Raw genomic sequence first — 25,008 nt, 5'->3', positions numbered from 1 at the left:
AATAGACAGCTGTGACTGGAACATATTACTGTTGTATTACTGTTTTTTGCAACGAAACAAATGACATTTACAGAGGCTTCAGTATGGGTTTAGGGAATGGACACATTTAGAGAAACAAAGCCGATGAGACAGAACACGTGTACTACAGTTGCCCATCTCTTTGGTGCAGGCTTTAGTTAGTTTGAAAGTAGGTGTAAGTATAAAACTACAGCTGATACTTTGAAGTTTTTCTCCTGTGTGCACCACAGCAGCTCCAAACAGAAAAAGACTCTAAAATAATAGGCTGCCTGTTCAATTTGAATAGAATAGAGGCCATGAAAGTGCATACATTTGCAAATAGTTTGCATCTAATTTAGTGCAACTGGAATACCATTTTTAAGAATGGCTCATTTGTCTGTTTTTAAAATCAGAAAAGATAAGTGCACTTTCACTTACTTTGCCTTCAAAGGGTCAAATCAAATTTACTGGTCTATGTAGCGTGCCTTTTGTTATTTTTTCTATTGCAGAAATTGTCTTTCAAACTAATTTGGACCTTATTCAAACTTTTGCAGTGATTGAAGTCATGCCAAGGTTTTTCATTTTTTGTAAACAATGTTTATTAGTTACAAATCAATGACAAGGACAACCAATATTTCCCCTCCCTCACCCCACTTCCCCAGACCTTTCCCAATAATACAATAAGAAAACATTACAATAACTTATTACTAACAACAGATGAATGGGTGTCATAAACCCACACAGAAAAAAAACAAAACAAAAAAACAGTACCAAAAAAACAATGATGCCTACGCTCTAGGTAGTACTCTCAGTGCCATTCCTGTCTCACCATTGAGTGTATATTTTTTTTAAGAAACTATAACATTGTTGCCTTATCTAACATTTGCTAAGGAATGTAATAAAAGGTTTCCAAGATTTCTTCTTGAACACCATACATGATGCCATTTTGTTAATCCATTCTTTAATTCTTGGTCTGTTTGCTTTGTCCCAATAAAGAGCAATAAGCTGTTTGGCTTGCAAGATACACATATCATGTCATGTGTTAGTGTATATATTCCATCTTTCTTAGTTTTAAGTTTTAAGTTCAAAATGTCTACAGAGGGGATTCTGTCTATCACGTTTTACTTTCCAAAATTCTATTATTTCCCTGCAATCCCACATGCAATGTTACATGTTTCCTTTACATTCAATACACTTAGTACATGTGTCTGGTATATTGTCGTCAAAATAATGTAATTTTATTTGTGTTACATATATATGTATGAGCCAAAATATAATGCAATATTTTAGAGATAATTTCCGTGCATCTTCACAAAGCATTTTACAATCCTTGTCTAAACTAGTGCTGGGTTTAAATTGCACGTTGTTGTATTTTTCCTTTTTCTATAAACTTGTTCTTGTGCATTCAGCACTCTTATAGTCCATTGTATAAAGCAACATGACATTGATCTTTCTGCATCTGTGTATGATAACATCTTTTATTATATAGCACTTATCTAAACAATTCTTACAAAACAAGTGTCTCGTAGATCAGTGCTTTGCATTGTTAGGTGTTTATGTTGCCTTTTAAAAATCAAGCCAGCAGGCTATAGAAATGTAGGTGTCCTCACAAAACTCCTGGACACCTTTTAAAGCAACTTAGGTAGGTAACTTTTCTCGCTTCAGTCCCCCTACGTGTTGGAAGCAGAATTGTCCATTACATTACATTGTCCAGTTCATTCGAACTACAGATCCGCTGCCCGATCTGGCAAACTTGCATAATGTAATGTAATGGACAATTCCGCTTCCAACCGGTAAGGGGACCAAAGCGGAAAAAGTTACCTACAGTAGTGTTGCTTTAAAATGAAGCCGCACCACAGGATACACAGAGAGAGCATGCAGTATATTTATCAGGAGTAGCACTGGAAAGATGTCTCATGTGTGGTTTTTCTCCTACAAACAGCACCTTGCAGCCTTAACTGAGAATAATATATTTGAACATCCTTGTACGCTGTACAACTTGCACTCATAAATTTGCAGGTCACAATTCTTAATTCTTTGCTCAACAAAATATACAATAAATACCAAGTATTCTTAGTAAGTGCCATTTTTGTTTGCACCCCTCTCCTGTGGCACTAATCACAAGTGGTGTTTCCTGTCTGCACTGAGGCTCTCATTAAATGTGATGAGTTTTTTGGGAGGTAATAAGGTTAGTGAAGCACGTAGAGAAAGTTACACTTGTATGCCACCAGTTAGCAAGTAACCAGATAGGAACTTTCAAATTGACTCAACAATCAAAACATCTGAAGTGGAATGGACATACTGTAAGCTAAGCATACCTCTGCATAAGTGGAAACTGGTTTATTGTGACACTACACATCATTTTCACCAGTTTGAACTGGTTCATATGTAACAGTAACTTGGGGCAGGTGTGTCTTCACTGAATGTAAGGTGTACTAGTTTTGTAAAAAGTAATTGCCCACAGTTACACAAGTTAAAGTTTCTCTCTGTCTATCTTTCTGTAGCTCTCTTGAGGGCTTGTGCTGATGGAGCTGCCAATCACCTTCATAACATCACTGCTGGAGTTAGAGACAGGTGAGTCTGTCTTGTGTTCACATTTGCATTAGTTAATTTGTGTTTTCACTTATGTCTTCCTCTGTGCATTCAGATGTGTGGTTATGTTTGGCAGAAAGATGTTAAAATTGAAAAAGCGGACTTATTTGTTTATTTATTAACATTGTGTTTGTTTTTGAGCAGCAGCAGTACTGCATCATGTGTGTGTGTGTGTGTGTGTGTGTGTGTGTGTGTGTGTGTGTTTGTGTGTGTTGGAAAATGCCCCCTGTTGATGCATTAGTGTTGTGTGTGTTTCTGACAAAGTACTCTATGTGTGCATTCTGCAACCATTTTTTGTATGTGTGGCTAATGGAGGACCGCTGTCAGGGCCAAGATGGATCTGGGGTTCACTGTGTCCCTGAAGTGTTGAGGCTTTCACATTAACACTCCCAAGTGTGAGCATGAGTGTGTATTCTGTCAGGGTGTGAATGTGATGTTATGTGCGTCTGTGTTTGTCTGTCTACATGCATGCTCTTGCAATTCTATCATGGAAACAACCATTTTAGGTTGTCATCTGAGGTGAGGACATATTTGCAAAGGGACGTCTTTCAGGCCCATTCACACATTGTCAGTGGGCAAACTTATTCTTGTCCTTGAGGTTAGGACCTAAGTTTAAAGCTGAAATTCTTATTGTTTTAACAACAAATGTTATTAGTAGGACTGTATTCAACCAACGGAAATCTTGCCCAACTGATATTCTGCCTACACTTAAACCAATCGATTGGCCGATGGGGAAAAAACATCTGCATGTTATCTCTATATTAACTAAATGATCCACAGTGCACTCAGTGCACTCTACGCGGAAGTGTTGTGCGTCCATCAAAGCGTTTTTTCCTAAAGCCACTATACGTTTTTAATGCTTTGCAATGGGGGCGGCCCATATTCATATGATGCTACAAACACCAGCAGCATGACGAGTGCTGCATGCTTTTTTCTGGTCGTAGAAAAATGTCCAACTTTGGGTAAAAAGCTGCGTTCGTCACTGTCACTTTTTACCCAGCTGTCCATTCACAGTGGAGGAGGGGCAGCCGCGGGACAAATACCAGTGTTTCTTCCAGGTTGACTGCTGTAGCCTGGCGGATTAGACCAAATTCTCACACTTCAAAGTTTCTTTGAATAATTATCAATGATTTATGTAAATATGTCACTTTCAAAGCTGGTTTACCTGTTACTCCCGTTATTTCCTTACAAGCAATGTAGCTAATAAAAGGCTATTTTTTAATCGGAGTCCGGCAAAGTGCTCATTCCACATAAAACGCTACATTAAAGCACTTCCAGCATACTTCATGGAGAACAATGAGGGAAAAACCGCATCACCGATTACCGCATACCGTTTTAACGGCATATTTTCTGGTCTAGCTCAGCTAAAAACACCAAATCTGTCAGCATATGTTAGTGTGTTGTTCACTACCAAACCTGTTTGTAACCGTAACAGGCTAACGTTACCTACGTTATCTTTACTTTACCTGTTTAACTGACTTAGATAACACACTTGACTGTCCTGCTGCTACAGATGTGAGCTAACCACAGACAGTTGCCTCATTCAGTGACTCATGGCAGTGTGTCGCTGCAGTTCATGGTGGTGCGCCTCTGCACATAGGGGAAATTGGAATTGCACACTGCCGTGATGACTAAGATTACCACAATAAATGCTCAACCAACAGCAATTGTTTACTTATGCTTCTAGATGGGAATGAGGCTGTGCAGTAGGGTTGCACGATATTGACAAAATGTGAAATTGCAATATCGATTATGAATATTGCAATATCGATATTAATTTTGATATTTTTAAACTACATTACAAAAGTTACGGGAAAACGCATCAAAATAGATTCATAACAAATTAAACAAGTTTTCTTATGACACAAGGTTCATTTCAAGTCATATTGGACTGGTACAACATGAATAAATAAATAAATAAGGACCATGTCTACCGAACAGGACATGTTTTACTGGGTGGACAGTATAAAATAAATAAAGAGAGCAGGACACAACTTTTCTTTCGCTTCTCTGATTCGTTCCGTTTAGTTGTCTCTATCTATTTCTTCACTTGCACTGTCACTCTGTCGAAATATGCACACACGCGGTATGCTCCATAGGGTTTGTCACGTAGTGGACCCGTGCGCTGACGTGCACTAACAGGTGCAAGCGGCACGGTAACTGGCCAATGAAATGATGATCATTATAGCGTTTCAAGCAGGCTCTAAATCAAACACAACTAAGTCACACAGCCAACGGACAGGACACAGCGCTCCACAAAAACAAAATATTGGATACTTGTTGCGACACTTTCGATATATTGCGATAATGATATTGAGTCGATATATCTTGCACCCCTACTGTACAGTTAAGGTTAGAACTAGAAGTATATGCGATTTAAAAGTATGCCAGTACAGTTTTTGTTGATTAGAAAATGATAAAGGTCCTTACTAGTACAGTAGGACAACCATGTATATTTTGCGTGTCTGCGAGCATGTACTTTCATTTTTTTCATTAAATTTCAAAATAAAACTAGCCATGTTTCTTTGTCTCCGAGAGTGAGTTTGAGCATGTTTGGCCTGCTGGCAGAGACATAGCTCATACTTCTGTCTGTTTGTAAGACATAGCACATTCATTATCTGACCCTCGAGTCTGAGCTCTGTCAGCAGCCTGTACAGTGGAGCTGACAGCCAAGCCTCACTTTTAGCCCAACCACTTGCAAACCCAAACAGCACGTCCTGAAAAGTTATACATTATACATGGAGGGTGGAGATGGAGGGGGGGGGGAATAATCAGGAAGAGGAGGAGAGGGAAAAAGAAGGGAATGTTTACGGGTGGGGATGCATAAATCAGTTGCCAGCAAGTTAAGATGTATTTAACCTTAACATTACCATAACTAATGGACTACAAAGAGGGAAAGGAGGAGAGGAAGGGAGGTGGAGATGCAAGTAATCAATCAAAGCCAAGCTTTTTGAGTACTGGCCACACAGACAACAGAAGCCCCACGTAATCAGATAGAGGGAGCTATAAGAGAGATGCAGGAAAAGAAAAAGAAAACAAAAGATGAGATTGCTTGATATATGATTTTGAAATCAAGATAAAGACGTAATACATAGATGAGCAAAGCTCTGTGTGTTGTTTGTGTGCGGGTGTACATCTTAGGGCTTTCACTTTTTCCCCAAATAATGTACAAATGAACCCGTTGCTGGGACAATTATTTCACCCCAGAAATCACAGTGAAAAACTTGAGTTCAGAATATCAAAACTGGGCTATTTTGTTTGTCGGATACAAGCAGAGCAGAGCCTTCTGAGAGGCCCCACATCTAAACTGTAGCGTACACATCAACAGACTCATGAAAGGATCAGTCCTCTTCAAAACCTTTGCAAGTGATGCTGACAAAATTGTGCTGCCTCGCTGCAGGGGAACACGTCGGCTTTTAAGATCTAGTTTAAAAAAAAAAAAAAAAACCCGGTAAAAGTGCTATGGAGTCTGTGCACTGACATCACTTTGACCAAATTTACTGCATTTATGCTAGTGAAGATGTTAAGTTATGTCAGATTTGTTGAGAGAATCAAGGCAGTTCATTTGCCTGTAGGGAAACTGTGCCTGAGGTGTTTTGGAGGACGAGCCAAATTTAAATTTTTTAGCGTTACATATCTTTTAAGGTTTTCTTTGAAATGTAAAAGATGGCAAACCACTCTGAAAAGCAATGGCCTTACTGAGTGAGGTTACCTGTGTGTGTATTTGTCCACGGATGCCTGCAAATGTGTATTTTCATTAGAAAATAATGAGGATAATAAAGTTTCCAGTCAGCTTCTACAGCCTCCATGCTCTTCCACAAGAACAATGTGGGTGGACGGCCTCCCACAGTTAAAAGAAAGGTGGTAATTTTCTGTCAAAACAGCCTTAATGGTAGTCATTAAGGATGAAGAGAGGAGAGGGCACGTCAGGCTAAGGCTTTCTGCCTCTCATGATAAGTCGAGTGACAATGGTTTAACTTCACTGCATGGAGTGTTAGAAGACAAACAGTACATATTTATATTTTCATACAAAATCCAGATGGACCTTCCATTCAAATGCTTTTTGCGTCTTTTTTTTATTAAAGCAATCTCAGTTTCTCAGTGTGTCTCACACACACACACACACACACACACACACACACACACACACCTCTCATCTCTGTTGACATCTATGTATGGTCCTGTCTCCGCTGTTTTTTTAAACCCTGTGTTAGTATTCTGTTATTTGATGATACAGTACATGGCTGACGTCTATGCACTTGGTCACTTTGTCCAAGCAGTTGCTCAATTCTTAGAAATCTGTGTCACTTATTTGTTTCTTTCCTGGTATTGAATCTAAAGTAGGTTACTACTCTTACATATTTGCAGTAAATTGCTCAAAGCCCCATTAATGTGCCTTTTATATGGATTGCTCATCACATGCTTTTTTCTCTCTCTCGATTTAATGTATCTTTTACTTCTACGTCTTGCTTCTTATTTTTTTTTCTGAATCTTCTACTTACTGTGTTAGCAGCAGGCAAGAAGCAGTATCCATCATGGACATGCATTAATATATACAAAAATTCTGCCTATTTAATTACAGACTTATCTAGTTTGTGGTTAGGAAACTGGCAAAATCAGCCACTAACTACTTCACAAAGAGCTGAGTTTCATGCAAGAACTAACCAAAAATCCACATCCAGTTAGTAATGGGACTCCTTGGTACCAGTAGGAACTGGAGGTCAGGTGATTGAATTCAGGCGAATTAGAAAACTGCACTAATTTAAAATAATGTGTTGTTTAGCTGTTGATACAGTTAATAACATTATTCGTTTATATGGCTTTGTAGGTCATTTGCAACAGCTGTACTGAATCTGCCACTATGAGTCAAGTGTGTTACACATTTTGTACTGTGTTTAGTTTAGACATTATGTACTGTATGCATGTACAGTGTATTTATATGATAGTACAACATGGTTTCTCCCTTTTTATATATGATAATACAACATGGTTTCTCCCATTTTCTTCATCACACACACACAAGGACACTGCCCTATCTACATACAGTTGTAGGATACAGCTGGTCTATATACTAGCTTGTGCTATATGCATTATTATCACTCAATTATTTAATTCTATCAACAGAACTCTCATCCTCAACCTGCTCACACTCAAAAAACTTACACACTGGTATTCAAAACACTTTAAGCTTACCAACATGACCACTGAGCAACTGTCAGCAATTTAAAGCCTTTCACCTCATAAAATGAATTGGTAAATTGGTATTATTATATACCAAACTTGCACTTAAATTGCTTTCATCTGGGATCAAGTACGTTTCGTCAGGAGCTGAGACCCTCTGGCTCTCCTGTAATCGAACCCTCTATCTTCCCCATTTCTAAATGAAAATAGCATTTGGTCTAATTTGTGCACATCTAATCAAATCCTCTGAGAGGATAAGAAGGCAAGAGATGGGTTAGGGGGGAGCAAGGAGGGGGGATGTGGGAGGAGGAAATTGTACACGAGCAGAATTTATAGAATTTGCAGGTGTGTGTGTGTGTGTGTGTGTGTAGTTACAGGAAGATGGACATGTGTGAATCAATCCATGTTTGACTAAGCATTTGTATATGTGGAAGAGATTTTCAGAGCATAGTTTTGTCAGCATGTGAGTATGCATTTTGGTTTGGAGAAGATAATGCTGTCAGCCTCCGCAAATGAAGTTGTCAAGTGCGTGACTGCTTATTTTATAAGACTTAGTGGCAAAGAGATATCTCCCGACAGTCGCTCTTTCTATTTGTCATTTCTTGTTTTCTCATTTGCATCTCACGTTTTATTCTTTATGATCACCAGACAGGCCAACTGTGTTATGATTAAAGTATTTATAGGGTCAGTATATTTTAGCGTTGTAGTCCCCATGTGAGTTGACTTGATATGCAGATGGGGTCAGCAAAGATTTCTAAGGTTGACACGTTTGTTTAAAAGGATATTTGTTTAGAATGTACTTACCAAGGTTTCAAATGTATCATACTCATTATACAATCCATTCAAAGCTCCTTTCAAATATGTTGTAAGTCACACAGCTTGGGAACTGTTTAACTGCTGGGGTATCGAGAATTGCGTGACCTAAAAACGAATGAAACCGGGCAGAGGGTTTGAGAGACTCATGTACCACCTGATGACTAATAAGAAATGGCTTCTTGCTCCTAATTGCTTTCAGTGCTGTTATTAATTAGCTTATTTCATTTCACACTCAACATGAATTAAAGCAACATGCTAAGTCATTTTACAATGGAACCTTTTTTGATTCATGATTTCTTTGTTTCTTCTTGTTGTGGTAGGTGGTTATAATTTATTTAATATGTTATGTTACTGCTGTAGGTCTCTTAGCAGTAAAATAATTTCTCAATCGGCAGTAATTAGCTACTATTACTGATTTTATTGTGTTCTTTATTATCATATCATCCTTTGTCTTCTGTTTGTTTTAAACCCTGTGACAAAAAGTGTTGTGAGAGAATATCTCTCTCACAACACTTTTTGTCACAGTTTGTCTATTATAGACTGATTGAAAGGTCCCCTTTGCGTTTATTGCTCTGTGTTGGAAATGTTGAGTTGAGCATGGGGAACGGGGTCTGACCTTTTTAACGTGGGCTTTGCACTTTACTTTTGACATGGTGTGTGTTGAGCTATCATTAGTTTTTGTTAAGTTTGTTGTATTAGAATTGTTTCGATTAAGGTTAATTCAAATTTATATTATTCCTCCCCCCTCTCTCTAGTACACCTGGTAGCCCTACGAGTTTAGGGGATAAGGAGTATGTGGAATTATGACTATGTCTGGTTATTAGTCTGACAGCCTACGGGCATCGAGCTGATCAACTTTGGGATTAGACACTGTTGTATCACAAATCACTGGATCGCTGTTGGATGAACAAATCCAGATGCTACAGACACACATAGATGTTTTTATAATCATACCTACATCCAACCATTGCCAAACAGGTGGTTCTTTTAATTGCTTCAATAGAGAATAACACAAGCATGTTAAAGACATATGTACATCAGCATGCAAGCAAGCTCACACTCATGTGCCTTGAGGTCTTGCTAATCAGAACATTTGTTGCAATGGGATAATACAATCTCTGTTGGGACTGATTTTTAATGCCTACCTTTGCTGTACTGCTTTATTATGAAATCAGACACATACATAAACCACATACAACTCACCTCTGCAAACCAGTCCTCATATTTGAATTACAAAACAGGTCATTTGTCAGTACCTTTCAAAATAACCCTTATGAACCTAACAACAATGATTAATATGGTTGTTTTCTAGTCTGGTATATCTATGGTTGAGTTTTGGTTAAGATCATGAAACTAAAACTACTTTGTTGGTTTCTTCTAGATGTGATTACGATGGTTTCTAAACTCAACCCTGGCTGTTGGTGAAAGACAGGATGCTGTGGCTTCTAGTGCCAAGTCAGACACCAAGCACCAAGAGATTTTGCAGCACTATGCCCACTTCTGCCTTTTTCCTAATGAAAGAGGGACAGTCATGATCACAAGAGGTTGCATGATCGACAAATGACCGATTATGTCGTTTTTCTGATGAGATATGACAGTCACCTACAAACACATTCAATCAACGAATACACTCTAGCACATGCACACACAAACGTTGACAAGTTATATCTTGTCACAAACCATGTCCAGAGTTTATATGCAAGTCTTATGAGTCAGAGAGTTGAACGTGACAAAGTGCTGTGCTTTGGCTTGTTTATATGGGTTGTTAATGATGTCATCCAAAATAATACCTCCACCCCTTAACTGTCTCTCCTCCTCTGATTGGGAGATGGGAGGAATGACAGGTGTAATCAGAGCTGCATCTCCTCAAGTGATGAAAAGACGAGAAAAAGGAGAAGAGTGTTCATCATGCTTTGATTTTGGAGATGATGAAATGAAGCAAGAGAATATAAACAAAACATTTGCTGTAATTAAGTGGTCAAATGGAAGCATGGTGGCAGGTTTAGTTTGCTCTAAACAAAGACAGAAAGTAGGGGTGGTACGGTTCAAAAAACATCCGAACCGCTCGGTTCGCATGTCTTGGTTCGGAGCGTGTGTGTGTCGCACGGTTCGTCAGTACACTGTTAATGTGCACTAACCACTTACTGCCGTAGTGCCCACTTTCGACACCTATGTTAAAACACTTACTGGAAACGACGAGGGGGATGAGCAACATGAACGCAACACATGGCAGCTTGGACGAACACGTCACGTTGTTCTTGCTGCTCCCGAATTTCAAAACAGACTCTAATGTCGTCTCGTTCTGAATACGATCTTGTATTTTACGAAAATAGTTCACCGAAAAGTGTTTCTGAAAACATTTTCAGCGAGAAATAGGCCATACAGTTGCTGAATCTGTTTTTTTGATCAACAAAGGTCAGTTTAAACGATTTTCGTCAGATTTTGAGAGGCACTGAGCCGACCGCTCCTCTGGTGGAGTGTGGAGTGCTGCAGGTCACGTCACATGCAGAAATGGTAAGTGGGAGAGATAAGGAAGGCTGCCCGGAGTTGGAGGATGCGCCAGCGTCATATATAGTCTGGTGTGTGGGAACATTTTGGATTTCATGTTACCTATGATGACAGCGGAAATAAAACAATAAATAGAACTGCCACTGTATGCATGTATTGTGCAACATGAATTCAATATGCTAATTTTAGCTATATATCGTATGCTGAAGTATATTTCTGGAGTGTTAAAGATTAAAAGAAAAAATAACAAGAACCGAAAACCGTGACCCTAAAACCGTGATACGAACCGAACCGTGGATTTTGTGAACCGTACCACCCCTAACAGAAAGTATAAGATAGTGGAAGGGAATGCTTTTTTAACTTAACGAAGTGGTTAGATTGACAGAAATTGCCTCAGGTACATTGAAAAGTAAGTATTGCAGAGCGGAAATGAGACAAGATTGAAAGAGGGTGTAAAGGAGAAGACAGCATGCAAAAGGAGAGGTGTGGGTTGGCAAGGAGAGGGAGAAAAAAAGCCAGCAAAGAGGTTGCAGAGAGAGGGACACACAAGCAGGCTGATAGACAAACATACGCACACGCAAACACAGGCAAAGGTCACACAGCCATCCCCGCCACCCGGTACTCAGGCAAACTGGCGGTAAAATGCTCTATTTCCCATCCAAATTAAAGTGTCAGTTAATATTAATGTGGAAGTGAAGACTGTCAGACACTCAGCATGCACACACATACACACACACACACACACAAACAGCATTTACGCTTACGCACACAGACACAAATACCGAATTTAGAATCTCGCCTGGTCAATTACTATCAGCCGACGGAGTCATGCACAAAGGGCACAATTGTGTGTGTGTGTGTGTGTAAAGTTCTGATCAGGCCCAGTGTCACGTCTCGTCCCATCTGTCACATGAAGGTTATTTCTGAATGGAGATGCAATTGTGGCGTCGTGGATTATAAGGCGGGCAAAACTGTGCATGTGCTTGTGTGAACCTGCTTATTGTAGAGGTTTGTGTACATTGCATGTGTGTGTGCACATTCCAGTGCCATGTGTTTGTGTGGACAAGGAAGGTTTTTACCTGGATCAAATTATTTGTCCAGCTCGAGTTGTATCTCATTGTCTTTATGTGTGTGTGTGTGTGTGTGTGTGTGTGTGTGTGTGTGTGTGTGTGTGTGTGTGTGTGTCAGCAGATTGCATACAATTGCTGTTCTGTTTGTTTTGCTGTATCTTGTTGGTGTAAATGGGAACACTGAGGAGGAAGGGAGGGAATAATCCTTCTGTATCTCTTTCTTCAACCAACCGGAACATCGCTCTCGTCTCTTGCTGGGCAGCACATTCATACACAACACACACACACACAAACAAACACACCACCCAACCAACCATGAAATCATAATGTCAGACCTGTTAATGCCTCTAGATAGCAGCAGTCACATCCCTGTGTGGTCCTGCTCCTTACACATAAACACACACACACACACACACACACACACACACACACACACACGAATGGAATAAACAGAGAGCTATCTGTCTCTCTCTGACAGAAATATTCTACTCAGTAGCAGCTCGTAGATTTTTGGTTGTTTCCACTGATATCTGCTTTAGACCTTGTTAATTTCTACACCCTGGGAATGCAGGCTGCCTCAAAACACAGTTGTATTTGGATGAATGAAATACATTGGGAGATTTGTATTCAGAATGCAACGCCTGCATGCACGTATATTCCCAAACCTCCTGCCCAGTTTAATTTTCCGTTGTAATCCTCTTAATTGCATTTATTAACATAGTATTTCTGCCAGGTTTATGTAGTTTACAACTAATATTCTGTATTACTTCATTTTGTGATCATTGTGTCTGTCTTCTGAGGGGCAATAATGGGTTATGCCGGTCATAAAACCATGGAAAAGTAGGGCTGGGTGAATTTTTATGCCAATTAATTACATTTAGACTTTTCTTTCTATCTTCGTACTCTGTTATACAAATAATGCGCATGTACAGCGGCCTTACGTAAGCAGACAACATGCTTTAGAACTTATCAATTCAGGTTCATTTGCATTCTCCAGCACACGTGTTCCTGTAATCATGAAAGTTAACACACAGTTGTTTCTTGCATACTAGTCTTGCATTGCCAGACCTTCCTCCACAGCGCTGCGGAGGAGGGTCTGGCTAGTCCACACAGCATTCCGTGATGGGAGAAAAACGTGCTCTGGTTTATTGGCATTTCTTTAAACCAATCACAATTGTACCTCTCCAAAATAGCCTCAGGAAGGAACTTGTTTTGGTGGAACGTGCTCGTTCAAAAATTGTTTTAGTCGTGCAACAGAAAACTCAGATTGGACAGATAGTCTAGCTAGCTGTTTAGGAGTTTAGAATGCCAACACAAAGAAAGCAGAAGGTAACGGACATCCAGCCTAAAATGAGGGATATCCGACAGATCTTCCGGCAGCACCGGAATAATCCCCTAAATGAATCGTTGTTGTCTTGTATGTAGACTACTTGCATACTAACTACAAAATAACTGTCAAAATGAATACATGCTGTATTGTTAGTGCTCATTACTTTTCAGGTGTTTTTAAAGAATAGGGAAATTTTTATGATTTTAATCATTTAAGATGGCTGAAATGTGCACCTTTAAACAAAGCTTAACCCTGTTATATAGGGGGGCTATGGTGCATAATGAGCACACAATTTGGGTTTTCTCCCTATTTTTCTCTTCACTTTTTATTACAGTATTTAAAGCATGATTTGAACTTCAAATGTCGACTGTTGTGATCAGCATCTTCCCTCAGCAAGAAACACAACATGTTTTGGATGCACAGGACATAATATCTAAGAAACCATAAGCAGTTTGACTTACACTTTATGATATTGGCTTATAGTATCAGAATTTGTTTATCAGTATTGTTTCGTTGACAGCAAATTGACTGTCAGTATGTATGTCAATGTTGTTTAAAAAACGTCAAGTGTATTGCAGCACACAAGTCTGCATTGTTTTTACTTCACTTTGTCCTCAACCCGTATCCGTAGTCCATATAAATAAACCCATTCCTAAAACGGACACATTGATTATTTGTATTAACTTATTTCACACACATTTCATTTACTTTTACAGTATACGCATTGATTGAGCACATGATTCAAAACATCAAATTGCACTGTGACCTGTGGTAATCAAACCGATATTCGGCTCTAATGGAGAATGTAGTCACTCAGTGTAATTTAACAGGCCAATATCTGATGAACACCAGGTACATCATGCTCTGTTTATTTGTGTGTGTGTGTGTGTGTGTGTGTGTGTGTGTGTGTGTGTGTGTGTGTGTGTGTGTGTGTGTGACAGGGCCAGGCTCAGTGCCACAGAAAATCACCCTGTCACTCTCCATGTCTCTTCGTCTTCCCCTGGCGGCGTCACTCCTCCCTCGCTGCACAGATCAAAGAGCTGACACATGCCCTCATGTCCTCTCTCCTCTTGTCTCTTCTATCTCTGCCTTTCTTGCAATCGTAACCCTCTCCCTCTGTCACTCACCCTCTTTTTCTATCCTTACATCCAGCTTTCTCCCCGACTATATCAGTGGGGATTTTGATTCCATTACTGCCGAGGTCAAAGCATTCTATGCAGACAAGGTGAGTGGAACACAACTTGACATTCTCTGATCTACAGGTGTACACACTGAGAAATACTAACACACACACACACACACACACACACACACACACACACACACACACACACACACACACACAAAATAATAGGGCTTTAAACAGACATAAGTTGATAGTTTGGACTAAATAACTCTGTACTATCTTTATCCAGAAATGTACAACTTGACTCCTTAACCACTTTGACATGTAGGCAACGTTAGTAAGAAGTTGACTTTCCCAGCGTGGATTCCTTTGAGGCATGACTAGGCAGGAGAAACTACAGGTGGATAGGGTAAACATTTGAACATATATATATATATATATATCACCATAAATCTTCCCCAGTTGATTACTTACATTAAAATATTATCTTTTGTATCACAAGTTTTCTGAAATTGTATGTTTTAATATGCAAATTAGGCATTATCTAATTAAATATGTGCAAATTTACATACATTTCCAGAAGATAAATGTGAACATTGGATAAAGCCAGGTTGAAAATTCTTGTTTCTAGAGTCAAAGATTTTTACAGTGGGAATATGGATCATTTACATCTAGAAAATACTGTGAAAATCCATCGCTATGCTAGGAATAAAATGTTATATGGAGATGCACCGGTTGACCGGCCAGTGACCGGAATTGGCCGATTTTCACGTCATCGGCCATGACCGCCGACCTGCCAGTCAGTCTGACATATGCCGATTTTATGCCAGTCAAATTCACTCTGGCGCCGCATGATTTACATCGCGCAACATCAGCACCACATGTGCACATGCAGGGTTTCCGCTATATGCATGTAGCAGTGGCACACTGCCGCTCAATCAGCTGTTTATGAAATGTCATAAAGTCGTAATTATACACGGCGCTGCAGAGCCGTCTGCTCTACTGATCTCAGGCGAACAGTCAGCCGATCTCTCGCTCCCCTCTGAGGCTGAAAAACTGGAACACGAAAACCACATTCACGCGGGTCCCGTGAAATATGACAGTTTTGTTACAGTTTATTGGAAAATAGCGTTGGGCACACTGACTTTGATGAATTTACTGTTTATCAGACCTCAGATGAGACAAGAAGCTAAAACAAAAACATTCAGAATATAGATGAAACTGGAAAGTTTGGTTTATGTATTTAAGTTTAAGTTCTACTTAAGTGGAGATTTCTGGCAATAAGATGAAGATATGTATTGTAAAAGTCCATACATTTTGCAAGACGCTACAGGTAATAGGGTAAAAAAATTTAACTTATATATATCACCATTAAACTTAAAACACCATGAAACACTATGAAATTTAAACTTAACTAAGTAGTTTTGGTGCCTGAACAGAACCAAACTGCGACCCATGTTACCCATGTTCACAATGTTAACACCATGTTTAAAACCGAGACCGTTGTCTGGAGACACTGTCTGGTTTAGATATGAGGAAGGACAATGCTCCTGTGGGTCATATATAACCCCTATTTTCCACCGGGCGCATCTGCGCTGCGTTCCGGAGGCACCGCGGCCCCCACAAGCAATCGCCGGCATTCAAATCAATGCTTAATATTCCACCACCCGCGTCAGCGCGTCACAGAAGCCTGCGTGAAGCCGCTCTCCGCTCCGCTAAAGATACGCGGCAGGTATATTTTCACGCGAGCTGCGGGGCGTTCAAACAGCCGCGGGGCGTTCAAACAGCCGGGCAGGAAGTGAAACCGCGAGAGCATCCCATCAATTTGCTAAAAGACACCCCCCAATATCGTATATGTCTCCTCTACAACACCATGGACGACGAGAGATTCATCTTGGAGATGTAAAAACGTAAAACGAGACCACGGATCCTTTTTATAAGAACAACGCCAGAAAAGAGAAGGCATGTAGTTTAATTGCAGGAGTGCTTGGAGTGGAACGTAGATACTAGCTTAATAAACGTGATTGTTCTTTTAAGTACTTGTAGAGACAATCAAATATGCGAGTTGGGCAGGCAAGAAGCTCCGCTTCTGTGTGGCTCCTAGTGTGGTATGGCACTTGGCGGAGGACGGAACAAAACCGTGGCGCAGCCGGAACAGCACAGATGCAACTGGTGGAAAATCCGGGTTATGGGATATGAATAAACAATGTACTTGTGAGTAAGTACACACAAGTTATCGCCGTTCCTGAATAATTCCTGGGATATTCTCAATGACTTAATGAGCTAATAAAAGACAAATGTTGTCAGAGCAGTGTATATATGGGGCAGTTAAAATAAGGGTTAGTTGGTGACATAGGAAATACTGGTGTATTTCTGTGAGCTTTTTTGTATGTGAAATTCATTTCAATGTTGTGACCCAAATACATCCAATCATGAATATAAAGGTCCCCTGTTTGCCATCATTCAGGCCTTGTATACATAGAAACAAAATGTGTCCTCTGCATATAAGCCAACTCCAGTTCTTTCGCCAGTGCCTTTTGGTCACGGGCACTGACAGGTGCAGTAACCTGACATACGTTTTCAGGGAGAACATGCAAAATCTGCACAGACATGACCATCAGCAACTCAACGTGACATCAACCATTAACCCAGCTTGAGTTTGAGAAATGCATTCTGAGTGTGTGATGTTGCAGGGTTACAGAACAGACATCACGCTGCCTAAGTGGATAGGTGACTATCCAAAGTTGACTGGGGTGTAACATGCTCGAGACTCTACAGGATTTCCACCTGCAGTGGCAAGAACATGCAGAATCATCAAAGTGTGCAGTCTGACATTGCTTCAACTATCAGTGCACCAAGATCCATTTAAACCCAGTCATTAAAAACTACCTCTAGAAGTGATTAGAGTCACAGGCAAACCTTTTTACTAGGGCTGTCAAAATAACGCGTTAATTTCGATTAATTAATCTGAGGAAAAATAACGCGTTAAAAAAAATAACGCAGATTAATCCATTTCATATTGAGCTTTGACCCAGAGCCGTTCTAGCCACCATTTGACTGTAAAATGAAGGAGGGAGACGAGAATGTGCTGCCTGGATCATTAATTGGAACATTTACTTATAAAAATCTTCTTCCTGAATAGGGTTGGGTACCGAAATCTGGTGCTAATACGGCACAGGTGCCTTCACGACCTGTATCTACCAGACCGAATAGCAACGCGGATTTCGGCGCCTCATTTCGGTGCCACTGATATGTCTGCGCTTCTCTCGGATGATCTGAAACAGACATTACAGGCAACAGAAACATCGATGCATGTGATGCTAGTTAACACTATACTCAACAGCAGCTAACGTTAGCCTACTGCTAGCTAGTAGCTGGATTAAATACGGTTAAAATGCTGACAGCTAACGCTAAATGGTGTAAAGTGTGACTGTGTTTTACTGTACAGGATTCCAACACCGGGATGTAATAATGTGCTGCTGCCGTTGTCAGAAAAACACAGACGGTGTGTTCAGTGAAACTGGTAACCTACAGCCTCGTGGTGCATTCAAAGTTGTTGTTAAAGGCCCTTTTCCCATCTGGTGGTTGTTTTTCTCATTCAACAGCAATTTACTAGTGAAATAAGTTATTGTTATAGTTATTACATTATTATTAAATCATTTAATTTTGACCATATGGCCTAGCAATAAACAAACCATTCTTTAATGTTGCCGACTGTTGTTTAGTACCCTTTTTTTTTACTTTCTTAAAAAGTATCGGTTAAGGCACCGGGCAAAAATTATGTATGCGATTAATTTAGATTAATTAATCACAGAGTATGTAATTAATTAGATTAATTTTTTTTAATCGATTGACAGCCCTACTTTTTACTTTTAAGAAATAAAATACATTCCATCATACTCCAATTCCCTGTAAACATTTACAAAAGTTAAACTTTGTTGTTCTCAGTTGACCCTCTCTGCCAATAGCCTGAACACCATCTGTGGCTATGAACCAATCGTCTTTTACTTAAGCATACAAAATGCACTGGTGGAGCTTGTTGGGAGTGTTAACACAGCCTGGCAGGAAGCGCTGCTTCAACACCACCTACAGATCAATGCAATTGTTGGATGTTGGATGTACAGTACTTGTCCAATACTTCTGTCAGATCGGTGGTCCCAAGATGATTGCCTCTGTAGAAATATAGGAAAAAAATAGAATCTGATCATGTATTATTTATTTTTCAGACCTTTCCCTAGTCTTTGCTTCTTTCTTGTGAAAATACTGTGTGCTTTTCCCTTTAAGACCTTTATTCAAATAAATAAAATTATCTGAGAGGGGAAAACCACTCTTCGATTGATGCGCTTCCAACTTATAAACATGCATCCTATGATGAGGAGTTGCCAGGAGATATTTATTCATATTAATGGGTTACAGGCAAAAAAGACTGGGAAACGCTATTAGATGTCTATTGAGTTTGTTTGACTTTAATGCACAAATCCACTACCTTGTAAAATATAAATAAATGGATACAACCAAAATTACTTTATGCAAAATGTTTTAAAGCAGCCATATTATGCTCATTTTCAGGTTCATGACTGTATTTTAAGGTTGTACCAGAATAGGTTTACATGGTTTAATTTTCAAAAAACACCATATTTGTGTTGTACTGCAGTGCTCTCTCTCACTGCTGCAGCTCCTCTTTTCAGCTGGTCTCTGTTTTAGCTACAGAGTGAGACCTCTTTTCTTCTTCTTCTTCTGTACTATCTTTGATAGCACTTGCACATGCCCAGTAGCTCAGATGTAGATCATGTCAGCTAGCTAGCTCCATAGACAGTAAAAGAAAGGCTGTTTTTACAACTTTGGTCAGTTACAAGGCAGGATTAGCTGGGAGACTTCTAAATGAGGGCGCACATGTAAGTAGTTCTTTTGTAGATTATGGTGAACTTGTGTGTGTTGTAGCAGTGCTTTGCTATTGAGAACGAGGTAGCATGCTAGCGTTAGCATGCTAGCGTTAGCATGCTAGCGTTAGCATTAGCGCTACGAGCTAATGGTTGCGGTTAGCCTGCTCGTTTCGGCTTGTGACATCACAAGCCGTGCAGATTTTGACCAGCTCACCCAGAGACTGAAGGCAGGACACATTCAGAAACTGTATCTCACTCTAAACACCATGGATGGATTCTTTTCAAAGTTTGTATGTGTGTGGAAGCACCAGAGACACAACATAACACCCCAAATCCCAGAAAAAGTGATTTTTTCATAATATGGGCACTTTAAGGACCTGCTGATGTGTAGCATGCAAGAAGTAGTGACTAGTGTCAGTTATAAAAGACTATAATCCCAATGGGGATATCACATTGGGAAGTGAAATGAGTCTGAGCAGTCTGCATTTTGGAGGAGACCGAAAGAGTTATGTGTGTTTACTTGAAAAACATTTTTACATAAGATGTAAATGTATTCTGTTATATATAACTATTGTTCAGGTACAAGTCTTGTGCTGTCATCCTACGTCGTAGCCTTTGCTCCCTGGGTCCCTAGTGCATCGCAAGAGACTTGTTCATGTAGGCATATTTAGACTACTAAACTATCCAAGGTCATGCAAGTAAAATGCTAATTCTTCTCTGAAGTGGACTCCTAGTTATTTAAAACGAGCAAAATGTCAAACCAGAACATGTGTGAGGAGATGTGAAGCTCTATTGAATAAATAATAAATACACTGTAAGGTGTCACATAGACACACACCTTAGAGGAAAGAAAATGCAGTGCCTGTGTGATCTTTGTGCTGTACTGTGTGTTACTGCAATCAGTTAAGTTTGAAATGCCGATCCAATACTTTACCATGTGCACACACGATCACACACCCTCCTTTTCCCTGTCACCCTTTTCCCTCTCTCTGCAGCTGTCTGTAATATTAGTCGTTTTTCACAAATATCACACAGGTTGCCTAAAAAAAAGGAGCAATACCTATATTTCCTTGAAGAGAACAGACTTTTATGGTAATGTCTAAAGAGCAGAACAATGGGAAAGTTTGAGGCGTTCCTTCAGAGATTTGTCGGAAACGGTGAATAATTCTGCATAAATGGAAGGGAGAGAACAGAAAAGCATCCGCGAGGGAGGAAGATGGATGGGATCAAATAGAGCACAGTGAACAAGTGTGCGTGTGCGTGCATGCGTGATAGTAAAGTTGGTGTGTTTCAGGAGGACAGTGTATGAAGAGAGAAGGAGTCAGAGGGAGAGAAAGCCAGAGCACGGTTGTTTACCTGGATGCTGTAGTTTAGGGCCACTGACTGGAACCTCTACATTATTCAGCAACACAGCCCACAGACAGCCAGACAAGACTAAAACACTGATTTATACCTCTCTCCATCTCTCTATCTAGTTCTGTTTTTCTGTGCTGTTTTATCCTCCTATCCCTTATCTCTGCCTGGGTTTTTGTTTTGCTATCTGTGTGTGTGTACATCCATCTGATTGTGTTTTGTTGCCTTCATGTCGGTTTCCATTTTTCTTTGTGCGTAGGGGTGCAAGCTGATAGAAACAGCTGACCAGGATCTAACTGACTTCACCAAGTGCCTTGCAATCATGGTGGAGGAAGTTCAGAGACGACAATTACAGGTAAACATCCACTACACACACACACACACACACACACACACACACACACACACACACACACACACACACACACACAGACAGACAGACTCACACTCACCGTTTTTATTTTCATATGATTTAAATTTGTATCTGACATTTTTATGTTAAAGAAATAGTTTGAAATTTAGCAAAATTGGCTTTCTTGCCAAGAGTTGGATGAGAAGGTTAATTCCACTCTCATTTCTGTCTGTTAAAAATGAAGAAAGAAAATCTGCCTACCAGCACCTCCAAAGCTCACACATAGTTAATAATAATAATAATAATAATAATAATAATTTGTTGTGGTTATATGGGGGTTATGTGCTGGACTATTTCTTGGCCAGGAACAGTGACTTCCTTGGCATATCAGTGTTAAAAGCATTGTTTTAAATAAGGGTATTGTTACTATTATTAAAAGGACTAGCAGCAGTTATAGCACTGAGTAAAATGAATAAGTAAAGTTCTCCTCTCCCTTAGCCTCAGAGAGTTTAGTGCCCCTAAGCAAGGCATTCAGTTTTCAGGTACTCCAGATGAGCTGCTCAGAGGTCAGTAGTGTTGGACTTTGGTTGGTTGCGGGCAGATCCGAGATGTGTGGGCGTATGAATATGAAACAGCGTGCTGCTGGAGAAGAACATGCATGCTCACTCAACATTCCCTGAAGAAATGGAATGACATAAGCCCCATTTACACCTACACATAAAATGCAAAGTGTAATTGTGGTTTGTCAGATTTAAGATGAAGTTCTCCACTTTTGTTGTGATCTTTTTAAAGTAACTAACAAACTCGTATCCAAAACTCTGAAATGAGCTGCCAGCCACAGCAAAGCCCCGTGCTCAGCCGGCTGCTTTCCAGTCGGACACGCAGAGATCTGATCCAGATATTGACTCAGTTTCTATTCCGACTCTTAAAACGTCAGTTGATTTGAACAGAATCTACATCACATGAGAAAAAAATATGTAATATAACAAACAGTATATCTCTAATTTCAACAAAGATCATTATTCCTCCTTATCATTATTTGCATGACGGGGAATGTGTTTTGTCTTATCTATCTATCCACCTATTTATCTGTCTGTTTATCTGTGTACGTATCTATCTCTCTGTCCTCGTCCTGTCCATCTGTCTCTTACCCCTCTCTCACGCTTTCCCTATCTTCTCCATTATTCGAATTTTTAAGCGCCATGCTAAGTGTTGCCCCAATCACTGGCGAGTGCCCCAATCACTTTACGCTGATGAAAGACCATAGAGTAGATGCTTGCAGACACAAAACTGCACTTCATCTCATACAGTATGCACATGTGTTGCCACATTGTGAATTCTCACTTTGTTTTTCAGTGTCAGGCTTTAAGAGAGGATACACTTTTGTCCTTCTCTTCCATTGGCCTTTTTTTTTTTTTTTTCGCGGCCTGGCTAATATTTACTCTACCTTTGAGTGTTTGTCTGTCTGCCTGCAAGAGATAGGAGCCTGGCAATCAGTTTTTGACTTTCTCTTAGAGTTGCTGATGATGACTTTTTTGTTTGTGTACCAGGATTTTCCCACTTTTTCTTTACCCACTATGACTCTTATTTGAACTTTTGTTCCCTTCAACACTTTGCGATTAGGAGTAGGTTATATAAAAGCAGAACTCTTCTAATGATTTTAATATCATGCCTTGTCATTTTGTCTTTTGCTCACCTTCACTAATTTCCATCCACCTAGCCTCTTTAAATTAATTACAAACATAGATGAAATAATAACAGGCTGATTTGCAGATTACCAAACACTGTGCTCCTGTTTGGGCTGTTTAAGATTAAACATATTAGCCCCTGAATGTTTTCTTGCACACAGCTCAGCGCTCGATATAGAGACTTTATCTTGTGTTTTGTTTGGTGAAATCCCAAAGAATGGTATCAGAGGATTATGGTGGGTGGATGAGTATGTGTTTGTTTGTGGGTATACATATTTATTTATATGTGGGTGTGTGTATGTACGTCTGTGTCTGTGTGTGTATGTATCTATCTATATTGTGCATATGTTTGTGAAAGGTGAGTTTGCATGTGAGCATTACTGTTTACATCTGTGTGTGTATGCACTTGTTGAAGTGTGCGCCTGCATGTGTGTGTATCCCAACGTCTGGTGTATGTGTGTGTGTCTGTGTCTGTGTTTGTTTTCTCACAGCTCTGTCCTAGTTAGCTTCTCTCCTCTAGCTTCACTGTTGCAGGCATAAGCAGCACTACTGTTTTTAATTTTCTTCTCTCTTTCTCTAGTTATCTGTTCATCATCCCTAAGAAATGGATATGAGTTTTGTGTTGATCTCCGAGGCAGCGTTGCTCGCTCTGGCTCCCCCAGCCAATCAGGAGAGAGTACGGCCGGATCTGTTGAGCCAGCTTGTTAGATTCTCTTCATTCAGTCGTGAGATTTCCCTTGCCCTGCTTGTTGTTTGTTTTGTTTTCAGTAAACAAACATGAAATAGGAACACATAAAAATTCAAACCGTTAAATGGAGTCTGATATGCGTAGCGGACACAACAGAACTTTGATGGGAGGCGGAAGATTAAGCAAGCTAGTGTGCCATTGGACACTGAAACACACACTATTTTCGTCATTGCTCCTTGTTCTCTTTCAGCCTTGTTTGCTTTCTCTGAGGTTTTCTGTCGTCTGGCTTTGCCGACTCGCTGCTGGTTTGATCCCTCCACTCCTCTCTCATTCCTACCTCTAGCAGCTTCAGACCATTCAGGGCATTCTTTTGTATGATAAATTGTTCTTAGTAAGCCATTACAAAGGTGGGAAGGACATCAGTGATGAATTTGGGAGATGATTTTATGGAAGGACAAAAGGGCCAAACATATTGTAGATAAGAGATCCTACTTAAAGGATAAAAGGAGGAGAAAGGAGCAAAACCAAAAATTGAGAAAAATTGATTCTGCTAACTAAAGTATTTTCTTCGTTGCCAAAGACTGATGTGTCTTATTGCTCTGTGCCATAGACGTCCGTTGTTCAAAAACTATTAATAACACACAGTATCAATGAGCCACACCTGGGTGACACAGTCCTGGTGCTGTACTGTGAATACTTACTAGTGGCCGAAGATAGCCCCCATGCACTATGTACTCCTGTTTGAGTAATGAAGGCTAAAACCTGTTTTAGGAAATCACTGAGCCATTCTTTTTAATGATTTTCATAAAATATTAGTGACCTGTTTTTAAATATGTACATCTTTTGTAGAAATTAATTAGCTCTGGGCTGAGAGCCAGAGACAGAAGTCACAAAGTTTTGAGAGACAGACTAATGCATTGTTGGTTTTGGTCTTTTCACAACACAAGCCTTTTCCTGTAAGACCAGGTTGAGATAGGACAGTTTTACATTTGTTCCCACCTGTTTGGAGTAACACATGGATGGAGTTCTCTGTCTGTCTGTCTGTCTGTCTGTCTGTCTGTCTCTCTGTCTCTCTGTCTGTCTCTCTGTCTGTCTGTCTCTCTCTCTCTCTCTCTCTCTCTCTCTGAAGGATGTCTGTCTACCAAGTGTTGTTTACAGTTCAGGTGATGCCTCTGAATGTGGGGGTGTCATCCAGATGTTGAAATAACCTCAATCTCTCTCAGCACTTGGTTTTATTTTAACTCCATCACCTGTGGTAGGAAGTTAGTTACTATACATTCAGTTGGGTAAATAGTCCGTTCCATGTACAGTAAGGAGCTACAGCATAAGTTTGATTGGAGCTCTTTTACCTTTTGGAAAATGTTAAATACATTGAGATTATGGAAGGTTATTGAAGTCATAAAGGCGAAATGAAAATTCATTTC

General features: G+C 39.9%; 1 protein-coding gene across 3 annotated transcripts in view; it reads left to right on the top strand.

Moving 5' to 3' along the window:
* The window catches only part of tpk1 (thiamin pyrophosphokinase 1), a 76,452-nt gene that overhangs the window by 18,538 nt on the left and 32,906 nt on the right, over positions 1-25,008 (top strand). For all 3 annotated transcript variants that reach the window (XM_031282008.2, XM_031282006.2, XM_031282007.2), the window contains exons 4-6: positions 2,502-2,571; positions 14,647-14,719; positions 21,116-21,211. In XM_031282008.2, the coding sequence (XP_031137868.1) occupies positions 2,502-2,571; positions 14,647-14,719; positions 21,116-21,211 (239 nt within the window). The remainder of the gene's footprint in view (positions 1-2,501; positions 2,572-14,646; positions 14,720-21,115; positions 21,212-25,008) is intronic.

This window comes from Sander lucioperca, chromosome 1, assembly GCF_008315115.2.
Source record: "Sander lucioperca isolate FBNREF2018 chromosome 1, SLUC_FBN_1.2, whole genome shotgun sequence".
Classification (NCBI taxonomy): Eukaryota; Metazoa; Chordata; class Actinopteri; order Perciformes; family Percidae; genus Sander; species Sander lucioperca.
This window is presented reverse-complemented; position numbering and strand designations above follow the sequence as displayed.